Source organism: Eptatretus burgeri, chromosome 17 (genome assembly GCF_056783735.1).
Source record: "Eptatretus burgeri isolate ZD-2024b chromosome 17, Ebu_testis_v1, whole genome shotgun sequence".
NCBI classification, from domain to species: Eukaryota; Metazoa; Chordata; class Myxini; order Myxiniformes; family Myxinidae; genus Eptatretus; species Eptatretus burgeri.
Window position 1 is genome coordinate 44,453,118 of NC_140977.1, and position 24,504 is coordinate 44,477,621.

The following is a 24,504-nucleotide window of genomic DNA, read 5'->3' on the forward strand; positions in this document are numbered from 1 at the left end:
CACTACTCTGAACGGGTGATGGAGATAAATCTCATAATAAATTTATCAGAGATGAATTTTTTTCGTACAGTGGTTCCAGTAAAAAAAAGACGTCCAAAGATATTCCTTTTTTCAAACGTTGTTGCCATACCACGTGACCTATGATGTCATAGTTATCATTAAAAAAATATGGGTAGGCACTGTCGAAGAATTCTCAATTCCTTCTGTACATTTGAGTCGTTTATTAAAACAAAACATTTGCAAACAAACACAAACATATCGATATGAAGAATTCAGAAGAGTTTCAATAAGCAACACAGTCTTCCTCTGATTCTGCCATACATGGAGACTTTGAATTCTAACATAGTATTCAGTGAGACTATGTCTGTTCATCCTCAAGACATCCTGGAACCACAGCTGATGTTTTGTGGTTCAGGGGAGAGATCACTCACAGCTTTGTGGCAGCAGCCATTTGGAGGTCAGCTTAATTTTGAAGGACTAAGGAATATTTATGACCTGAAGGTTGAGAGGAGTTTTAGATATTACCTCCACACACATTCCATTTAAGCGAGACTCTTGTTTCCAGCCAGACTTTCAGGCACCAGTGTATAATTTTTTTATATATATATATTAGATCCCTTAATAAGCAAAAATAAAAGAATAGGTGATTCTATTATACTGAATAAGGATTAAAGATTATTTGGAAGGCCAATCTGTTTTGGGGAACAAGGGGCATTATTACTGGGCAGATTGATTACCTTCCAATTCAGAAAAGAGATACAAGGTCATTTAAAATGCAAATTTATTATTAAAATAAATACATGTTCAAGCACATCGATGGTTAATATGTGCTATATTTAGAATATAGCACAACGCATCAAATCATGTTGTATTTGAGTACAGTTGCCATTAAAGGATGAGAACAATACATTGTGCTTTTTACTAAAAGCATTTACTTTTTCAAGTTGATTATCAATCAAGTTTAATTGGCAACATTTTTATTTATTTTTATTTTTTATCACCCTTAAAGGTCCTATGACACGCAAAAGTACTGAAATTTCATTTATATATATTATGTCCTATCGGAGTTTTTCATCGTGATTTCAGATCTGACAATGTTTTTTCACAATACTCATTCTGTAAAATGTAAAATTATAAAAACAAACCTCTTCGGGAACGCCCCTAAAAATTCTCCTGAAAGGGGTGTAACCCACATGATGTCAACTACAGGATTACAAAGGCTGCACGTAAATTACTCGGTTGGTGGTCTACGTGATTCTATTGGCTTTCTGTGTGTTTCCACATTTGATTGGTCGACTCAATCGCTTCGTTCATTTCTGCTTTAAAATAAAATCGAACATTTGGTTTTGAATAATGGATGACATGGACTTTCATTTGTCTGGTAACGACAGTGAGTGTGAGAGAAATGAAGGATTTTAGTCTGAATCACATGGAAAATTGTCGGATAACATAGTCGCGGGAGGTGAAGTTCAGGCAGCTGGAAATGAAGTACGGCCTTACCAGTTCGAGCCCGAAGCAGGACAAGCAGAGGAAAATGGCAATGAAATTCCCGGAGTTCATGATGATCGGGAGGACATCAAAGGAAGACTTGGCAATAACAACTGGTTAGACTAAATCCTATTCATAATTCAATAATGTAAATTCGACTTGCATACTGCTCGATATCAGAAATATTTCAGTGAGGTGACGTGACCAGTGCAGCTTAGCGGACATGTTTCTCCGTGGCGAATTGATCACAAGCAAGGCCGCGCATGTCATCGGCCGTATCTCTTTGCGCATAAAATGAAGCAATCTCGCTGTTCGGATATGATGAAAACTTGTGTGCAGAACACACCTTGTGACACAATTGTCTCGAGTAGTCCGATAAATCTGACATTCTGTTGCATTTTTATTTATTTTATTCCTACTGTCGTCATGTAGCACCAGTAGAAAACAATGAAGAAAAGAGAATAATAAAAGAAAGCTACAGCACGTCAGATTTATCGGCCTAGTCAGACGGACGACGGATTTATCGGACTAGTCTATACCAGTGTTTCTCAACCGGGGTTCCCCGGAACCCTAGGGTTCCGCAAGAGGTCGCTAGGGGTTCCGCGAGAAACAGTAATAAAAAGGCTAATGTATTTTTGAGTAGTTTTTGTTTGATTTAATATTCGTAATTTTACTATACACGTACGGCATATTGTTGGAAACTCCTTGGTTATTATAATAGAGGCTTCAACCTCTATTTATCTTATTAAAATGATCTTTATCAGAGCATAGTCTTCGGATAATCTGTTCCCAGGTGTTCACACTTTCTTTCCTCACGCCTTTTTGTCTGGCATGTTCCATTGCCCATAATACCATCCATTTTTCCTTCTTTGTCAATATTTTTTTATTTTATGCTGATTCTCTCTTCTTGGGTCATCCGGTTTATGTCTTCAATTGCTTGCTGTCTTGCTTTGTCAGTTATTTCCTTTATTCTTTCCTGGGTCAAGTAACTTGGGATCGTTGAAGCTACTGCAGGGAATTTTGTTCGTGGAACTCTTTTGGCCTTGGCTGCCAGCTTTGTTTGTTTCAAATGGTTCATCAATCTTTCTCTTTTACCAATAGTCCCCCTACCCATGCTTCATGCGCAGAATACGCTTTGCAATGGAGGACGATTTCCTGCTCCTCTAAGCTCCAGCTCTGTTCATCTACTATACTAAAAAAACAGAATATGTTTGTATGTATGTTTGTTCGTCCTTTATAGACGGCCGAACCGTTGGATGGAATGAGATGAAACTTGGCATGAGTGATCCTTGGGACATGAGAACGGACATGGGGGGGGGGGGGTCAAGTTCAAGGTCAAAGGTCACGGGGTCAAGGTCACTGGGTCAATTTCATCTGATTGAGACGGGACCAACGCCATTCGACAGATAATCAAAATTAAATGACACAGTTGATTGACGACATTCACTTCTGACTTCCGGTTTTCGAGTTATGACATAATAAATTGACTAAAACGTCAATTTTTCATATTTGTTTGTCCTTTATAGACAGCCAAACCGTTGGATAGAATGAGATACCTAAGCTGTTGGGGTTAGCGTTAGGGTTAGGGTTAGGTTTAGGGTTAGGGTTATCTAACCCTAACCCTAACCCCAACCCCAACCCTAACCCTAACACTGTCTTTCCATTCCCTCCCCGCCCTGTGGGCAGGTACTGTCTAGTTTAATCTACGATTCGTCTGGAGTCTAGTAGCTGTTGTTTGGAGAACAGATGACACCATTTTGGCTTTTAGCTTTGGTGTAGAACTCTGTATTATAATGAGGCAGGGATCTCCTTTCTCACTGGAGAGGTTGCAGTCATTTTCCTTTTCAGCACCCTTTCCGGCTGCTCGGAATGGCCGCACTGACTTATGCATCTGCATAGGAGGGGTCTGTGTTCCTTTCGTTATTTTCTGCGACTGATTGTCATTGTTTGGCATATTTTTGTTGCAGCCAGCCATATTTCTTTCCTAAAAAGGCCGTAGGGGCTTGGCTGCTTGACGGGTCACCGATGGCACTCAGAGGAGTCGTGCCAAGAAAGTATATGCCAGGGTTGTGTGTCTGCCTGCCCCTTTCTCCTCACCGGTTTGCTTACGAGCTTGCCGTCGCTCAGAATCGCTCACAGGGGAGGTATCCATAATCAAACCCCAGAAGTAATCTCTCCAGAATTAATCCTCATGTGCACCTGGAATATTCACTTGCATTTTAATGATCTATTACAGATAAGGCACTTGTACGGCTTTTCCTCAGGATGTGTCCTCATGTGTGCCCGGTAGAATGAGTTCTGCATGAATGATTGGTTGAAAACATGAGACGTGTACGGTATTTCGCCAATATGTGTCCTCATGTGATTCTGATAGGTTGAGATGTCAGAGAGTAATTTGAAACAAGCACAGCACTTGAACTGATTCTCTGATGGGTGGATCTGCAGATGTACCTGAAAGATTTAAATGCAACTGAATGATTGATTCCACATAGTGCACATGCGTATCTTTTCAAGTGGGAATCTTCATGTGTTCTTGTTGATGAATACTTTTCTGTGTATAATCTGCAGACTTCTTGTGTTGCTGCGAATAATTTTCAGGGAACTCGATAGTATTCTTGGTGAATGACGACATCCTAATGATCAGAAGCTGCCTTTCTGAAGATTGGTCAGAGAAAAAAGGAGATTTGTCACAGGGATGCAAAAACACTGTCAACACATGAGGATGCATTTTTAAAAACAGCCATAAATCGAAAAACTTACATTTTCATGAAAACTTCACCTGGAAACCAATCAACATATTTCTGAGCAAGTCATTTACTCTTGGAAATGCTTTCCCCATGCCAGTGGGGTGAGAGGTACAAAAGTGGAACGCAATGAAAGTTTCCATGATAAAACTTATTGATGAGACTTCAGGGACTGAGATAGATTAGTGTAAAGATCTTTACACAGGGAACCTTCATGGTCACATTGGGAAACAAGAAAAAGAGCAATCATAGATTGCAGACCCTCACCAGGACTTCTTTTGAGTGGTGTATTTTTATAAGTTTTAGGGTAAATCCAATATGGCTGCCAAACTGCAAAGGACTTCCGCTTCCGGTTTTGGAGCAGCGAGAGGTCTCCTTCGGGGCTCCCTGCTGACGTTCTCAAAGCTAAGTTTCCGGTTGTTATTTGTCCCGTTTTAACTGTTTAATTTTCTCACCTACATGTTACTGTGTGTTGCTAGTTTGGTTTTGTTTCAAAAATCGTGCTATTTTGTGAGTATTTTTGTCGACGTTCTTACCTGGTGCTTGAGGCCTAGACCTAGGCTTGAGGCCTACCGGTTCCACTCGGTGTTCGATCGTTTTTTTTTTTTTGTTTGTTTGTTTGTTTTTTCTCCCCATTACCTTCAATTTCTATCCTCCCCATTACCTTCAATTTTGATCCTCCCCACTTTCCAAACATCCCCCATTCTCCCAACTCATCTCTTTCTTATCTCAAAAAAAAAAAAAAAAAAAAAAAATACCCGACAACAACAACACGCTCACCTTCTCCCGATTCTTATTCTTCCTCTTAACTTCCTCCTCGTCTTCTTCCTCGATTTTTATTTTTATTTTAACACTTCCATGACCTAATCTGTTGAACTCTCTCATACATTAATATTAACAACAACAAAAAATATATATATATATATACCCAACAACAACAACACGCTCACCTTCTCCCGATTCTGCTTCTTCTTCTTCCTCTTAACTTCCTCCTCGTCTTCTTCCTCGATTTGTTTTTTTACACTTCCATGACGTAATCTGTTGAACTCTCTCATACATTATTTTTAACAACAAAAACGATCTTATAATGCTTCATCTTCCTCTCTCACACATGTGGTACTCTTTACTGTTTCACAATGCACTACTCTTCTGCTATTTTAACAGACTGCTCTCATTTCGACCTCTCCTTCATTCCTTGCCTAAAAAATCCAACTATTACAGCGCTTCTTCTCTCCATGCTCTGAATTCGCCTTCATTGCATCCATCAAGAATTGTGTTAAATCGCATCGCTGACCTAAAACTTTTAAAAACCACAGTTTGCCATGGATGCTCGCTTTCCATCAACCATTCTTTTTTTCCAACTTCAGTGCCAACTCACCCCCTCACCCCTCACTCTCACTCTCAAAGCAACCATCCCACTCTTCTCCCTCCAATCCTCCCTCTCACCTCTCTCAAAAATTCCCCCCTCACCTTTCTCCCACCTTTCATCCCCTTCACTCTTCCTTCTCAAAGTTTCCCCCCCTCTCATCCACCAACCTGCCTCCCTCCACTGCCCTCTCACCTCCATCTCTTCACTCCACCTCCTCAAATCCTCAACTGCCTTCTTCCTTGTCTCTTGTCCCCCCTCCCCCCCAGCACCACAGAGCCTTTTCTCCTCCTCATTCAGCCCCCTCCCCTCGCTATTCTGCAATACCCCACACTCCTTCAGCAACCCTCCTTACCTGCCCCCCTTGTCCCTTGTCCTACCCTCCCCCTCCCCCTCCACCTCCTGCACCCAAAGCCTCCTCCCCTTCCTCTTCATTAAAAGTGTGGACCTCTAATATCCGGGGCCTTCGCTCAAACCTTTCAGATCTTTCCATCCAGGTTGCCACTGACAAACCAGACATTATCTGCCTAACAGAAACTTTCCTCTCCCAAGGCGTGTCTGACTCCCAAGTATCTCTCCCTGGTTACTCCCTCTTACGGTATGACAGACCTGAGCCTCGTCCTGGTGGAGGTGTTGCTCTCTTCATCAAAGACTCTATTCCTCACTCTCCATGCACTGCTCTCACTCCCCCACACCCCCAGGAATACCTCTGGCTTCGGCTTCCCCTCCACTCCCACCTCATGTTTATATGTGTACTGTACCGTCCACCGAACAGTGATGACTCCATCTACACCTCACTATCCGAAAACATGGACCATCTTCTATCTTCTCATCCAAACTCTCTCTTCCTCTTATGTGGTGACTTCAATTGTCATCACGCCAGTTGGTGAGGTGTGGGTACCTCTCTCACCTGCCATGGCACCTCAGCAAAAGCTTTCTGCGACTCATTGGGACTGACTCAATCGGTCAACTTCCCGACCCGGATCTCAACCAATGGTACTCCATCTCTTCTGGATCTGATTTTGACAAATTTCCCTGACAATATCTGCTGCTCTTCCTTCGCTCCAATTGGTTCTTCTGACCACGTCCTTGTCAAAGTGGACATCTCTCTGGCTGTTATCAGAGAACCACCTCACCGCCGTCGAGTCTGGCATTTCACTCAAGCCGACTGGCAGGGTCTCCGAGCAGTCATCAAACTTACAGACTGGTCTCCTATCACTACTTTCTCAAACATCAACTCATCCTGGGAATTCTTTCAAAGAAACTTGCTCTCCCTCATGCACAGATTTATCCCCTCTCGTGTTCAGTTGTCTTACCCTTCCTCCCGCCCTTGGTTTACTGAAGCTTGTGGCGAGGCAGTTGTCCTGAAACAACTTGCCTTTGCCTCATGGAAAGCAAACCCAACTGAGGGCAATCTCAGTTCTTTCCACAAAGCTCGGAACAAGTGTGTATCTACCCTCAGGAGAGCCAGAAAACAACATCTTTCTCATCTCAAGTCTGAACTCTCAAACCTCTCTCCCTCCTCAAAATCCTGGTGGCGTTTAATCAAATCTGTTTCTGGTGTATGTTCCCCCTCCATCCCCTCCCTTACCTCAAATGGCCGCACTGCTGATTCCACACGTGATAAAGCTGAATGTCTAAACTCGGTGTTTGCAGCTAAATCTTGTGTCCTAAACCCATCACTATCTCTACCCACTTTACCCAGTCGCACCCAACTGTCCCTGGACTCTGTATCCTTTTCTCCTGAGAGCTTGCTTTCAAACCTCGAGTCAGATTCTGCAACTGGTCCAGACGGCATCAGCCCACGTGTCCTCAAAGCCTGCTCTTCTGCTCTTGCTCACCCTCTCTCTGTTCTATTCACCCTCTCATTTGCCCAAGGTCATCTGCCATCTGCTTGGAAATCTGCTAACATCACTGCCGTGCAAAAACAGATCCCTGTAACTACAGACCAATCAGCCTTCTCCCAATCATCAGCAAGGTGATGGAATCCATCATCGCTTCAGACATGAAATCCTTCCTCTTCTCCAATGGCTTGATTTCCAATCATCAATTTGGTTTCAGACCAGGTCACTCTACCCTGGATATGCTGCTTCTGCTCTCCCATCAATGGATGGAGGTCCTCAATGCCAGACAGGAAATCCGAGCCGTATCCCTGGACATATCACGTGCTTTTGACACAGTCTGGCACCCTGCCCTACTCACCAAACTCTCTTCCCATGGTATTCAAGGCCATCTCCACTCATGGCTCGCAGACTTCCTCTCCTGTCGCAGTCAACGTGTGGCCCTAAATGGAGTTCTTTCATCCCCTCTTCCTGTGCAGGCTGGAGTTCCTCAAGGTAGTGTTCTGGGCCCTGTTCTTTTTCTGGTTTTCATGACTCTCTGGAAAATCCTCTATTTCTCTTTGCCGACGACTCCACCCTCTGCCGTACCATCTGTCATCCCTCAGACCGGCAAGCAGCAGCTTCTTCGCTCACTGCAGATCTGGATAAAATCACAAACTGGTCCAACACGTGGAACATGTCTTTCAATCCAGATAAATCTCACACTCTCACTATGTCTCTTCGAAAGGACCGTTTACAAAACACCCCCATCCACTTTCTCAACAATCCTCTGGAAGAAGTCTTTTCTTTCAAGCTTCTAGGTCTCACTATCTGCCATGACCTTTCCTGGGAAAGTCACATTTCCAACCTCGCCTCAAAAGCCAGTCGCCGACTGGGAATCCTCCGTCGTGCTAAGTCCTTCCTCGGCCCTCTTGAGCTCCTGACCACTTACAAAGCTTTTGTCCGTAGCCTGATGGAGTACTGCTCTCCCCTCTGGGCTGGTGCTCCTGCCTCCCACCTTTCTCGGCTTCACGCTGTCGAAACCAGGGCATTTAAGATCATCGGCATCTCCCGCAATGAAGCTGAGTCTTTGGGCCTCTCACTCAATCACCGCAGGTTGGTCGGTGGTCTTTCTGTCTTCTACCTACTCCTCTCCAGCCTTGACCCCCTGCTCTCTCTGCGATTTGTCCCCACCACATTTCCACAGGGCGCTCAAGGTCCGCCAACAACCCCCTTCTGGTAAAACTACCAAAATCACGAATCACTGCTCATCTTCACTCTTTCATTCCTCTTTTTTCCCGCCTTTGGAATAAACTTCCTCACTCTATTCTTTCCCATTCTTCCCTCCAGGCTTTCAAAACAGCTGTTCACCACCACCTCTTATCTTCCCCCATCCAAATCCTCGATCTTTTCTACCCCCGATAATCCACCCAAGCCCACTTCCTTCAATTCCTCTGCTTTCCTTCCTGAAAGTCCCTGAAATGTCCATCTTCTCTTCGCCATGTTCCCCGTCCCATCCCCATCCCTCTCCCTTCCACAGTTCACCTAATGTGTCTGTTCCCCACTGTTTTGTCCCTTCCACTCCCGCCCCTCTTGTCTCATGCCTCCTTGCTGTGAGTTGTGTGTTAGCTCTCATACGAGCCTCGACCAAGGTATACAAAAAAAAAAAACATGTGACCTATGATATAATGTGTGAACCTTTTGTTCCTCATGGACAAGCGGTCATATGTGGAAAGTTTCGCCTTAATTTGTTCAGTCACTTCAGAGAAGAAGATTTTTAAAGGTGTTTTTATAAAATAAAATAAAAAAACAATATGGCTGCTGAATCACGTGACCGATGACATCATTATTTTTTTTTTTCCTGTGGCCCATTTAAATCCCGAGATGACCCTCAAAAAATTGTCATACTGATCGGATGTGGCATTCTACATATATAATTATCCGTCGGATCGGATCCGTCCATAACTTTTTGAGATATCCTGTACACAGACAAACAAACAAACAAACAGACAGAAAGGGGTGAAAACATAACCTCCTTCACCTTCGGTGGCGGATGTAACAAACAAATAAATATCAGATTAGAGATTGTAGACCCTTGCCAGGACTTGTTTTGTGTGGTGCATTTTGTGTCATTTGTGTACTGGTTTGTTACGTAATTAAAATGAGAAATAATTAGACCTGCCACTTTAAAACTGCTGACAGTGATGACCGGTTCAGGCATTTCAGAGAAGAAGATTTTTGAAGGTTAAAATATATATATATATATATATATATATATATATATATATATATATATATATATATATATATATATATATATATATATATATATATATATATATATATATATATATATATATATATATATATATATATATTGTTGCGAATTCGCGCCCGCTGGCATGCGGACGGCCACGTCACTCGAATCGCGACCGCGTCGCCCACCGGACGGACAATTCAGTCGTGACCCTCCGGGAACTATCGCCCGGAGCCAGTCACGGGTGGGCCTTTCGACCTCACCACAATCGTGCCAATCGGCCACCCGTGTAGGATAGGGTTGTTCGCCAAACTCGACCTACCTAAGTACCCACGCGGATGGTAAACCGGGTGATCGTACCTCGCCACAGGTCGACTCCGGACACGAACCGCTTGGGCGGCCCGTTCCATACTATCGGGATAACCGAGCGGTGTTATCGTCGACCTCGACGGTTCAGATTATTTACCGGGCGTTTTGCACCCACTACGAACCCTTTACGTGAAGCAGGATGGAGGGTCAATAAAGAAAAGACAAAGCGAAACGGGAAAACAGTTCACACAATGCACATTTATTTCCCGGCACACGGAAAGCACATATATACAGCCATACAGTCAAAATGCACATATAGCAACCAAAACAAAAGCAACAACGACGCAGAGTTACTACCAACTATGCGCACACGCCGCAACACTTATGCAGTTCTACTTTACAGACGGCGCCAACACACATTTACACAAAAACAAAGGAAAGAAGCCACCCTCATAGACAAGGGGGCAGACAGGCCTGTAGGCCAATATATGCGCGTGACCTGGAGGAGCAGCCAGGTCCGCGATACGGGGGGGGGGGTCCTACCCGCAGATGTGGCCGCGCAGCTGTGCCCTGACTCCGTGCTCCTTGGCGGGTTTCGTTGGCACGACTTTTGGAGTGGGATGGGAACGGGGCCCCCTTTTGCACTATCTCAGCGTGGGGGAAAGGGGAATTGTTGATGCCCTGGGGGAGGGAGATGGCTGGCTGGCTTGGGTCCCACGACGAGTGATGCCACACCGCGACCTCCTCGCCAACCGCCGTCCTTCTCGCTTCGGACCCGAGCTCCTTTGCCTCTTCCCGCAACTCTTATCAGCCGACTCCAGAACCCAACTCTCTCGATCACACTCTCTTCCCCCGGCTCTCTTCCACTCTCCAACCAAAACTGACTCACTCTGCCACGATTCGCCTTGCACTCGCCGTTTTATAGGCTGGCAGGAGCAGCTAATATGCAAATATTCGGATCAGGATGACCTCGGGGGCGGAGCCATGCTCGCCCATTTGTCAGAGGAAATGGGGGTGTGAACCTCCCCTGATCCTAGAATTTGCATATATCGATTTCACACAGACGCGCCTGGAGGCGGGGCCAAGCTGCCCCGGGCTTGCTAATTATATGGAGGAGAAGTGGGCGTGTAACGTTCTTGATCCGAATTTTCCCTCGGAAAGGCCGCTATTTGCGCTCGCGGCTCGGTGCGCTCGGCATCAGTCGCTGAACGGGCCCGAGACAGCCCGACGTTCAGTGTTCACAGGTGGTGCGGGAATAGCCGCAGAAGGAGAGAGGTGAAGGTGGTGGAGGGTTTTCGGTGGTGGTTGATGGTTATGGTGCCGTTGGGAATGGCGGTGATGCGATGTTTGCGGGATTGAGTTGTGAAGGTAAAGGTCGTGGCTGTTGGCGTTGTTGTTGTCTGAGGGTTGGAGCGTGGTTGTAGTTGGTGACGATGGCTGGCGTGGTGGTTAAGGTGGTTGTTGTGTGATGGCGGTTGAGACGTGGTTGGTTCAAAATAAAGATAGAACAGAAAAACGCCTAACTCAAAGGATCGCAGCCCGAATGAATCACATAAATTCCCTCTATACAACGGGTTTGGGCTAACTACACATGTACTTAGAGATATCTCACCTACGGGCCCTGAATGGTGGTTTGCGAATTTCCACAGCCGTAACAATATATATATATATATATATATATATATATATATATATATATATATATATATATATATATATATATATATATATATATATATATATATATATATATATATATATATATATATTCTTCTTCTTCTTCTTCTTTCGGCTGCTCCAGTTAGAGGTCGCCACAGTGGATCTTGATCCGCATAGTGATTTGGCACATGTTTTACGCCGGATGCCCTTCCTGACGCAACCCTGGTCGCCTCTTACGACACAGGGATATGGTACACCTATTTTAACCGGGGTATACACCGGCCCAGTACACTGGTACTCATTTTGTACCATATATATATATATATATATATATATATATATATATATATATATATATATATATATATAGCTGCCGGATCACGTGACCGATGACATAATCAACAAATTTGTGGACCATTTTATCTCCAGATGACCCTCAATAATTTTCATACTGATTGGATGTAGCGTTCTACATATGCAATTATGACATCATAACGAGGGCACCTATGATGTCATTAAAAAACACCCTCGTTCCCCATGAGGAGTACTTGCTATTTGCCAAGATTCAAATTTTTCCTGGGTGCGGTTTCAGAGGTACAGAGGTCCAAAGTTTTCCCGTTTTTCCAATATGGCTGCCACAACATGTGACCTATGACGTCATAATTATCATTAAAATATTCTTCACGAGCTGTTAACATGAGTCATGAGTAGAGAAACATGAAAGATCTGTGAGGACAAACAGACAAACAAACGGACCCAAATACAATACCCTCTCCTCTGGCGAGGGTAACTCGAACAGCACTCGGCAGTGCGCATACCTCGACCACGCAATGCCTGATGCATGAGAACATAGCACGCCCAAGACATTTTTGAAATGTCATGCTATACAGTACTATATCGATGTTGACCCCATCTCTCAATGGTGAAGAATCACCCAAAAAATTAAATAACTCTTGGATCCAGATCCAGATTCAGTCTTCACCAAAATCGAATCAATTCGTCATTGCCACACAACGAACCTGTCCACCAAGTTTCATCCCAATCCATCTGCAAATTTTTTGAGATATCGTGCTATACTTCGGTTTCGCCCTTTCTCTCAATGTTGAAGAATCACTGAAAAAAAATCATCAGTTCCGGATCCAGATTCGGATCTTCACCAAAATCTAATCAGTTTGTCCTTGTCACACACTGAACCTGTCCACAAAATTTCATCCGGATCCGTACACAACTTATCCGGAAAACATAACCCGTTTCACCTTCGGTGGCGGAGGTGATGAGCACGTGTTTATTTATTTATTGCTTCAGTTTGAAGTGTAGACATAATATCAAGTATATTTAGTCCGAAAGAAAATAAAAAATCTATCTTTCTTTTACCGATCATATCGGTGTTCGAGTCATGTGCAGTCCGGTTGGAAGACAAACAATTTACAAAAGAGTGAATCTTCCCTTTGGAGAAATCTCACTTATAAAATAGTCTTGGACGTGAATACATCGGCTCCACATTCTATCGTCAGGGCTCATGGAAATAAGTAAATAAATAAACCTCAATCATTTTCCTTCATCATCAAATTAATTTTGATTTCCTGATTTCTATTCCTATATTATACAACTCAGTTCAATCTGGCACTTCTTTACACCTGATTTGGTTGTACATGACACCACAAGTTCCTGTATTTCAACAAGACAGTGTGTCCAAATTGATCAAATCACCTACTGTAGGAATTTGGGTGAAAGGAAAAAAAATTGTTTAACCTAATTTTGTAGTTTATGAAACGTAGGAAAAACATTTTTGGCACAGAAAGATTTCTGATGGTGTAATCACGATGCGTTTGCTGCTATATCTGTTCAACAGTTGCAAGAATCACTGACTCGGGGTGAGTAATTCGTCCACCTGTTGATTGACTCAACACATAGCACACATTGTATATCAGCCTCTGAGAATATCTTTGGATTGGCTTTCCTTCCAAAATCACCAATCTTCCAGTAAAATAATCTCAAAACACAACCAAAACTACTCATCAAATCTCTGGCATCTTATTAATGCCGAGTTTTGATTTTCTAAACTTCGTTCTTGATCTCCATTAAATAAATGTGAACAAGGTGGAATTAGGATATTTAACAATCATTCTGTACTGAACAAGCCTCTCAGCTCACCATTTGCATTGCGAGAATCTTCACTCAGATCTTCCTTCACATCGATGTTGTTTGACGTTGGAAGAGAGTTATCATGGAGACATCTCCCCTCAACTTGACCAGTTTCACCTGCACAACACTCAATCTTAGAGCAGTACAACATTTTGATTATTCAATAAATGTCCTGTTCACCAATTAAGGATTGCTTTTGATTAAAATATATTTTGATATTCAATACAATAACTTAGCTCATGCAAAAGCAAGAAGAAAGAGAGGGCAAAAGAGCAACATACAGACAGTGGGGCCCAAGGTGGATGCAACAAGCATGGGAATGAGGAGAAAAGAGGGGAGGAAACCTGCAAGTGTTGGGTTACATTGGAGTAATGGGGGTATCAAATATTACAGGTGGGGATGGAATATTACATCAAATGGCGGAATATCACCAACTTGAATCGCTGGATGGAAGGGTGAAATCGAACAGCCAAAGGAAGGAAGTTCCACAAATTGGAGAAAAAAACAAAAAAAACAAAGAGTGAATGTGGTGATCTAAACATGGATTTTAGGAATTTTTCCAGGTGAAGATTATGGGAAGAATGCACGAGTGCAGGAACTGATGATGGGGATGGAAGCTGAAAATGCAGAGGAAGCCAGACCTCTCAATTAGAGTTCTGGTCAAAAAAAATTTAATCGATTTCAAAACCAAGATGTATTTAGCATTAACATAAATGAAAAAGTGTTAAAACTTATAGACTATCCCACCCGACTTCCAAATCCAAAGGATGGAAATTAATAAATAAAATTGTCTCCGAAAAAAAAAAACCTTATTTTTTAATCAAATAAGCATCACATCTTTCATCTAACTTTCAATTAAAGCAGGGTGGAAATTGATTAAACTGTCTATAAACAAAATAATATTTTATCAATAAGCATTTATCAATAAATTGATAAATAAGGATTTATCAATTTATCAATAAGCATTTTATCAATAAGCATTTATCAATTTTATCAATAAGCAATTATCAAGCATTGAGTACATCGTGTAATAACTTTTACAAAACTCTTCACTAAATGTTTGTTAGAGTACCTTATTCTCCGGTGTGTAAACCGCGGGCCGTGTATTAACCGCACCCCTGTTTTTCACCCTCAAAATAAATGAATATGTTGATAATTTTATTTTCTGATCTAGATCAAAATATGTTTGTACATTACCTTTGTATGGAACAAAGTGACAGAGGTATCAACATGCTTACTCCCTCCCATGTCCGCTTAATTTCGTTCAACAGTCGTATTCTCATTTTAAAGAAGTTCAAGACAGGAGGGGATACAAAGAAGTATTATTTTTGTTTCTTATTTTTTAATATTATAAAGAGGATTTTTTTTTTGTGACTAGAGAAAAGAAGAAAAGGGATTCCTACCGGTACCATACATATTTCTTGTGGATTTGTGGCCCTAAAAAGGGCCGTTTGGGTTTGATGAAGCTTTTCAGCTAAATCCGAGGAAATCCTCGTCAAAGTTTTCTTCGTCGAAGACAGTACGTAACTCCTTGTCCGAATCAGGTTGGAGCAAGTTCCCGTCGCTGTCCATGTCACTGTCACCATCATTCGCAGCCTTCTCCCAAATTATGTCATCATCTGTGCTGTCCTTGTTGGAGATGCAGCATTTCAGAAATGCTCGCTTGATGATGTCCGACGGTATCTCCTCCCACACCTTCACGATCCAAAAGGTCGACCTTTCTCATCCCCCTACTCTTGGTGTAGGTCTTCTCCCCACTCGTTATCCAGTCGGACCAGCAGCGAAGTAGCCCGTCCTTGAACAGCTTGTTGATGGACTCATTGAGGGACTGCAGGAGCGATGTCATTCCGCCTGGGATGATGATGACATCGGTGTTGGTCTGACGGAGCAGAGCTTTGGAGTCATCGGTCTTGTGACAAATGAATGCATCTATGCCGAGCATCCTCCATCGTCGGGAGAGACTGGCATCCGGCCTACTATTCCAGACCGTGCGCACCCAGTCCTGGACCGGTCCCTCATCTATCCACCCCTTCTGCTGCGCACAGACAACAACGCTGGCTAGAAACTTGTCTTTGGGCATTGTGTTCCTCTTTAACACAACAAACGTGGAAAGATTGCCACCGTCTGCAGAGCAGGTGAGCATGACGGTGAATTGGTCCTTCTCGTGACCAGTAGAGTTGATCGTCACATTGCGTGCAAGTATATTTGAAGTGGGTACTCCGTTATTAGACATGTAGCGGTCCTTTCCCTCCAGAGACCGGATAGCATCCGTTCGCTCGTTGAACGTAACTGGTGCCTCTATGCCCAGGCATCCTGTCCAGACTCCCTGTCAAAACCACACTCAAAGTAAAAGGATTTTATTTTATGTTAATCATACATTTCGAGTAGCAGAGTCGGGTGAAGAGGAATGTGTTGGTAAATTTAGTTGGGGAATGAGGAATAGAGAAGAGGGGAAAGTGTAGTTGGTGGAGATCACAGGGGAGGAAATGCAGACAGCATTGAAAAGAATGAAGAAGGGGAGAGCGGCAGGCATTGATGAGTTGTGCGCACAGAGATAATTGCAGCATAAAAAGTTGAAGTCATTTGGACGAAGAGGCTGTTGAATATATGTATGAGAGGGTTCAATTCCAGAGGAGCAGAGGACAGGGTTATTTGTGCTGATATAGGAGGGGAATGGCGACGCTGAAGATCCGGGGAAGTACAGGGGCATTACGCTTCTAAGTCATGTTCTGAAGGTGCTAGAGAGGATTTTAGACGGGAGGATAAGGAAGTGTGGAGATGGAGATCAGAGAAGAGCAGCAGGGGTTGAGAAAGGGTAGGGCAATGATGGATGGGATGTTCACACTGAGACAGTTGGTGAGAAGTGGTTGAAGGTGCAAGGTGAGATGGCATAGGATTTGTGGACCTGGAGATGGCCTATGACACTGTCCCGAGAGATGGTGATGACGACACTGAGATGGATGGGAGTGCCGGAAGCAGAAGTGAGGTTGGTGGAATGGATGTACAAGGGAAGCATAGGGAAGAGTTTTGGTTGGTCCTGGGATGTCTGAGGAGTTCAGCGTGAACATCGGTTTGAGGCAGGGAAGTGCTCCCAGCGCACTCATATTTATCTTGGTATGGAGCTGGTAAACTGGAAGGTGAGCTTGAGGGGTCGTATGGAAAGGATGCTGAATGCAGCCAATCTGGCTGTTGTGGTGGAGAGTGTGCGGGAGATGCAGGAAGTACTGGGGGAGTGGAAGGAGGCATTTGGGAAGCATGAGCTGAATATGAGGAAGGAGAAGACCGAGGTGATGTGGGTTGCACAGAAAAGAAAAGAAATTAATATCACGTTGGATGGGAAGCAGATCAGGCGAGAGAATAGGTTTGAGTATCTGGGAGGAACAGTGACTGGGGATGCTAAGTCCGAAGCAGATATGCGGAGGAGGATTCAATTCTCAAGAGACAGAACTGAAAGAAGAAGAAAAAAAAAAAACTTTGTTGAGTTGAAAGACTGTATTCACTTTGTATTGGTATTGAACTCTTAAAAAAAAAAAAATTGAAAGGGAAGGTTCTGATGTCATGTCTAACGCTGGCCTACCTTTATGGTTTGTAGATGGTGGCACTGACAGAGACAACAACAGAGGCTGTAGGTTTGCAAGAACAACTGGGTCAGGAGGATTGTGAGAGTGAAGAGGGTGGATAGAAGGAAGGAGATTGGTGTGCAGATGAGTTTGACAGGGAGATTGGTGATATGCCGGATGAGGTAGACTGGACACTTGGTGCGGATGGGGAAGAGAGAATGGCAAAGAGAATGGATAGGTTGAGGGAGCAGGGTAGGAGGAAAAGAGGTAGACCACGGTTGAGATGGGAGGATTGTGTGAGGAGGGATATCCATAAGGTATGGGTGTTTGGAGAGTGGAGAGAGTTGGCTGAGGACAGAGTTGGAGGAGTATCGTGGTCAGGCAAGGAAGAAGCTTGGTGCCATCGGACCTCACTCCTTATAAAAGGAAGAGGATGAGAAGAAGATTTTGATGTGAACTTAATGATATCATATTTCACAACACCTATGCCCCAACTTGCCAGGGCCTGCCTGAACAAATCACATCTTTTCACCAATAAACCATTCCCCTATAACAACCATCTACTGAATATAAGCCAAGAAAGAACAGGCTAATTTCCAACACCTTGTTTTTATCTCTGCGTTTGAGAATGGAGTTTGCTGAACAGGTTTGGGACGACTTTGAATTGCCTTGGATAAACAGTGTTCTCCCTGTGCTGATTTACACCTCCAAGTCGATGTATTGGGCTCAAACCTCGACAATGTTGAGAAAATTATGTTGGAGACATAAAATAGAAATACCCTTACCAAAACTCAGGGTGAAATCATCAATTTGTTTGAAGACCTTTTGATTGACCAAGACACAGCATACGAGTTCTACCTTGGATAATCACAAGACGAGTTCTACCTCGATGAATCACAAAATTCGGGAAAATCAGGAAAAGAGTTTTGCTTTGGAGATTCAAAAACCGGGTTCTATTTTGAAGACTTGAAAAGTGGACTTTTGAAGACTTGGGACGTTTTTTTTCTGAAGACTTGGAAACCACAGTGGTGTATGCGATACCCTGTGGTTGCGTATGTGGAAGAGACAGGGAAGACCTGAGGCCAACGTATTGGTGAACACCGCAAGGCCTTTGAGTGCAATTATCCCAACAGGTCGGCCATTGCCAAACATAGGCTCAAGGCAGGACACCCACATTTATGGGATAGGGTTAGCATTTTGGGCTCAACCCCGAACAGGACCAGAGGATGGATTCTGGAGGCTTGGGGTGGTGGTCACATCGATCACACAGGAGGTGGTGGATTTACCTTTAGCGTTTGGACCATAAACCATAAACCATAAACGCACCAGTGAATCCCAGTCATTGCATTGGGAGTCCACGTAGTACATCACCTGGCTGGTCCATCAGGACTAACCTCACCTCCCCCCACCCAACCTCCCTCCCCCACCTCTTTCTCCCATGGCCACATTTGCACTGTTGTGAATTTACTTCCTACATGCATTTAGCGGCACGCTTGATGACTCCTGATCATGTTTTTTTTTTAATGCTTTTTACTTGCAATGACAGTGACCGATTAATGATTTGCTCATGTTATCTGAAATGTTGTTTGGTGCAATCAAATTGGTTTACATGAGTGTGTTGTTTGGTCCGTTGATGTGATACTGGTTTTTTTTAATTTGCTAACGGTCAGAATGCACAAGTGACGTGATATGGCCATTGATTGGCTGGCCAGCTTGGCTGGTTTTGGTGTTATGGAGGAGACACACACATTGACATATATATATATATATATATATATATATATATATATATATATATATATATATATATATATATATATTTGTATAAGATTGGGGTGGTTGGGATTACACATTTTTTAAGAAGGCACTTCCAACCAAAATTAAAAAAACTAGATCGACTCCACTAATTTGAGCAACAAAGTCAGAGCAGACCCGGTCTCAGGCAACGTTTCGCCGGTTTCACAGCCGGCTTCCTCAGGCACAATAGACTGTAATGTGTCCAGTTTCCTGGTGTGTGTGCATGTAACAGACTCACGTGTCGCCATCGCTCGGTCTGCTGCCATTCCGAGGAGGCGTTCGAACAGTGCCCCATCCACGACTCCACGAAGTTTCTCCTGTAAAACTTCTTCATCCTCAATGAGGTGTCGAAGTCTTCGATGTCCGTCCTTAAGTCTGAGTCTCAGAAAACGGAAACCCATGGCTCGCATGATGTTGTTTTCCTCAAAGCTCTCCACCGGGGGTCAAAACCTCAGCGAGCGAGGTAGCAGGTTTTCTTTGAGATAGATGTGGTTAAATCGCAGATGCAGGTACTCCATGGCAAGTTGCTTGTGGGACTTCACGAACAAGCGGCAAAGCTTCCAGGTTTGCACTCAATAAGCATCCGATATAGTTTGTATATGATTGGGGCGGTTGGGGGGATTACACATTTTTAAAAAAAGAAGAAGGCCCTTCCAACCAAAAGTAAAAAACTAGACCCTCCCCCTTTTTTTTTCATTTAGCCTGCTGTCAGCACTTCATAAACAAGATGCTCACAACAGAATTGACTGAAATTTGCGTGAATCGCGGAGTCCAGCAACGATGGATATTGAGTCAAAATGAACGTTCTGCCATTGCCCGGGAGTTTCACAACTCTGATTCATTCTGCCAGACACCTTCGGGGTAAAAAGGAACTCGGTATAAGAGTGAAATCATTGACGATGAAATGGCTGTCAAAAATATTACGTCTACTATGGAGTCACTTCTGTGAATCCAGTCGTCCAGAACTGATTTGTATTAGTTTGGGTGTTGTCACCAGTGTTGAAGTACCACACAACTTTATGTCAGCCAAGTTAATAGGTGAGAGGACCCCAAAAGAGTTTGTGAACAATTGTGTGATAACACTTACCGAAAATGTATTTATTCCAATCGACGCAAAGAAATTGAAAATTTTCTCAGATCTGGCGATATCCAAATCAAAAACGAAGTCAGTCAAGGAGATTGTGTCGCATTGCAATGAACATTTACTTGCTAGAATGATCACCAAGTCTGCATGAATTTGTGCTCTTGAAAGCTCTGAGAAGGCTTGCTTGGTCTTGATAGCATCAGATGACTGTGTGCTCACAATTGATGAAATATAGGTATTCTCCATAGTTTGCAGAACGTACCCGTGACATTTGTTGAGCTTGTAGATGCTATATTGGCTCGAGTAATCCAGTTTGCGAAGTGATTAAAGAGCAATGTGTATTGGATTTTATGAGCGCATTTTATGGGAAGGGCAAAGGGAAAGGACTGTCTGGTACAACCTTGGAGGTTGATTTGCAGTATGGTACAACCCTTGGAGGTATGGACCAACCATTTGTGTTGATGCCCCGACCCTCGCCTCTCAAGTGTCGGGCACAAATTTAATCTCAAGAAGCTTAGCCTTCAAATTCTGTGTCTACCAATTTCTTGAAGGTCTATCTGGGATCATTATGGAGATATTCAGGCTCAATTTTTGAGAAATTTTACAGTATACAAAACTGTATTTGACACAAGTACCACTTTCACATTTTTACAATGTCAAGTAGACACTACTAGAAGCTTTCAACGTTAGTGGCTGGTAGTATCACGGGAGGTCTAAGAATGTTCAAAACTCTGAGCACTAACTCCATTTGAAATGGAAAATACAACGTGGTTGAGTTGCCATCAAGGCTAAAAATGGCACTTTTTGGCTCTACATGGCCTACTTTGACCTCCTCCTTTGAGATAACTGGCAGGATATCAGAGCTAAACTTGCAAGAAGGTTAGGCATGCTATTAGCTCTCAAAGTCAGTGCAGAAAAAGTAGTCCGACTATTTTGGAATGACACTTTTTTTTTGCCACATTTTCAGGTCTCGGCTTAAGGCCTATAGGCCTATAAATGATGAGGGGTGTGTACCATTCTATAAACTTCTGAACTTCATTCACATATTCATGTATATCATTCAATAGGAATCGGATAATTACTGTTTTATCTGCATATTTGATAACACAATTAAGACATGAACTCGCACTTGATATTACATTGCCACGTTGACTGTAGGCTACAAGGACCTCCACACCAAAATCATGTGCTTAGCGAATGGCTAAGCCCCTTTCTTCATGCCATCACTGGCCCTCATAGGCACTGCTGCTAAAGCATGGCCCCGCAACACTTCTCCCGAGTGGTCCTCACGCCACACCATTACTGATGTCCTGAAAATCGAATGGTCCTATTGCCCTCCTCCGTGGTCCATCGACCCCATCGGCCTGAGACTACCGCTCTCAGGCGATGTCCCCATGGACTCGGGATGGATGCCTCATACCCACAACACCAGACTTCACATGAAGCCCGGACCATACTACACCCATGAATAAACCCCGCATCATGTTAGGCCAGTCCCCTGACTGCATGTTGCATCCCAATTTCCCGGGGTGGGGGGAGGGGCGATGGCGGGAGGGGGGGAATCTCTCCAAGGCTGTCCCAAAATAAATTTAACGGCCTTGGGTGCCCAAATTTAGCTGCAGGAAATGGCCCCATGGCTCTTGGTCCTCTTTGCCTCTCCCTACAGCCACAGCTGGCTGGCCTTGAGCCTCCTACTCTGGTGTTCTTTCCCAATTGCCACGAGCGGCCAGCTTGAACCAAAAATAAGAACAGTTAACAGCCAATTGGGGATCTTGCTGCCCGGTGTCCTGCATTGACCTGTCCTTTTCTCATGGCAATTTCTTTTTCTTTCAACTTCTACCAAGTGGGCATCAATACCCACCCCATGAACAGCGAGTCAATGACTCCGAGCACTGGGCTGCTGCCAAAGGGGTCCAGCTCGAACACCCTGGGTCCCGATGCGACTGTCACCAGCCCCACCTCGGTGGACGCAGCCTCAAACACTGGCACAGGCTTAACCTTGCAGAGTTTAACTATGCCTCTAGGAGTGTCGCCTCACACATCACGGAGGTTGCGTCACACATCATGGGGGCTGCTTTCCTCGCCCCCACTAATCCCTTCACCTGCCTTCTCTCAGGGATGGACTGTGCTTTCCACAGCAGGCAACATCCACTTCAACATGACGGTGGTCCGGGCCATTTTCACATTGTTGGAGGATTTTGCGGTGCTCTTGTCGAATTTTCACCAATTTCTCATTCTTTTTATTAATTTTGTTCTGTAATTAATTATTTTCTTCCTTCTTTCGATATTACCTTGTACAATTTGAGTCCCCAATCAGAAGTGTTTCCAACGTGATCCCAATCATTCCTCAAGTAATCTTTATATTTGTTCATTTCTAACCTCTGTGCTGCCAATTGTGCCATCAATTGCTGTAACATGGCCTGGATCGACATAATGCCAGCCTCCTGGACCACACTCCCAGAGCCTGTGGGAGACAAACTCCATGTATTGCTTGGCATAGGGGAGGCACCAAATGTAACATCCTCCCCGATAGTGCCCATCTTGGTCTCGCGTTTGCCCACGTGTGTGAGACCGAGATGTGCACCCGTGGGAGGATGTTACATTTATCAAAAAAAGCTGACCACTTCTCCAGAATTTCAACAATATCATCAAGAAGCACATTGTATTAGATATCAAGGCTCCTGGGCAGTATTCATTCAACTCACTGGGTTTGTTTACCTTTGGCACTGGAATGATGACTGAAGATTTTCAATATTGAGGTATGATAGTATTGTCCAAAATTAGTTGCTAAATGCAGATAAACATTGGGACAAGTTTGTTGGCGACACAATCTCAAAACCTGATGGCCTATACCATCTGGACCAGTGGCCTCGTTTAACCTTGTTTTTTTTTTTTTTTTACAAATGCATCACCAACATCATGAACACGCCCAACAAGACGATCATCAAAATTCCGAATCGAAATCCTTCAACATTTCCACAACAGAGTCATTGTCAAGTGCGTTGAATGATTTCCGGATTTATTATGTGCACAATGCTGAAACATCAAAATTGGAAACATTTAAACCAACCTAAAACCCGAGTCGCATTAACAGTCGGTAATATGCATTAAAAAAAAAATCAACATTTAAATCAAAACAAACACAATCACGATGGAAATATTCTACTTGAACACAAACTGGTTCAACAGACTTTGTGAGGCCAAAATACGAATCAAATTTTCACCTCTTCAATTCTACAGAAGAATTGCACCCGTGGGAGGATGCAAAAGGGTTCCAGCTCGAACACCCAGGGTCCCGATACAGTATGCCTACCGCTAATTTTGCGAGTTTTGAATTGTGATTTTCTCTTCCCATTTGTCCATTTCAACACATGTCAGTTACATAACATGTCTCACCAAAGAAACGGGTTGCATGCAAACCTCAACGTTTGTTGTTAACAAGTGCAATGGTGGCCGCAGATGGGTTTAAGAATTTACGTGTCCATTGGTACAATAATTTGGTAAAGATGCTGTATGGGGTGTATGCTGTAGAAGGATGGATAGGGGAAAACGGTCCTTCTCACGGTTTGGGATATCCACTTCATTCAATCCCAAAAACACCATGAGATAACTGGTGCACAGAAAGATTCAGACTCCGGTACCACCGTCTCCCCCCTCACTTCCATCCCAAAGAAGAGAAATGCGACATGGCGTATAGTATAGGTTGCGATCAGGTGAACTGCAAGGAACATTAGATCTGGAGATGTAACATACCCCAAAAGTGCCGGATGAACCAGCGTCGTAATGTTAGCCCCGAAGAATATATTCCGGATTCAGCGGTGTATTCTCATCTGCATGCTACCGGCAAAACCTCTCACACCAAGGAATTAGTGATACTGACCAGAGAAAGCCAGTGGTTTAAGTGTGAAGCAAAGGAAACTATTTTAGCGAAAGTGCCGACATCGGCACTGAACAATAAGGGAAGTCTCTGCTTCAATTTATCCTATGCGAGAGAACGGGCACTCAGGAAGGTTGTTCGTCATCTATCACAGGAACCAAAGGTCACGTGACAATCAACAACATGAATCACATGACCTTCACCACCATCGATCATAAAGTGACACTCACGCACAGCAGAGAATCAAGGGGTAGCCAAATGAACTGAGGTCATTGCCGGCTAAAACCAGTTGGGTAGTCGGTGCAACATCACATATTGAGCAGGTCCAAGTCTTGTCCTGCATGAGTGTTTCTATTTGTTTTAATGTGTCAATTCAAATACAATCTCTTCAAATAATC

At 43.6% G+C, this 24,504-nt stretch overlaps 2 protein-coding genes across 11 annotated transcripts in view; one reads left to right on the forward strand and one right to left on the reverse strand.

Annotated features, from left to right (window-relative positions):
• LOC147009935 (uncharacterized) overlaps positions 1–24,504 on the forward strand; it is a 90,886-nt gene that overhangs the window by 45,847 nt on the left and 20,535 nt on the right. The gene's annotated exons all lie outside the window — the stretch shown is intronic.
• Positions 1–24,504, reverse strand: part of LOC147009936 (uncharacterized) — a 192,554-nt gene that overhangs the window by 14,520 nt on the left and 153,530 nt on the right. For 6 of the 9 annotated variants that reach the window (XM_085863211.1, XM_085863212.1, XM_085863209.1 and 3 more), the window contains one exon: positions 13,798–13,905. The exons of 1 other annotated variant lie outside the window; for it this stretch is intronic. In XM_085863211.1, the coding sequence (XP_085719337.1) occupies positions 13,834–13,905 (72 nt within the window). In that variant the 3' untranslated portion in view covers positions 13,798–13,833. Of the gene's footprint in view, positions 1–13,797; positions 13,906–23,231; positions 24,444–24,504 lie in introns of those variants that run through there. 2 more of the 9 variants (XM_085863213.1, XM_085863215.1) reach the window with 2 other exon arrangements.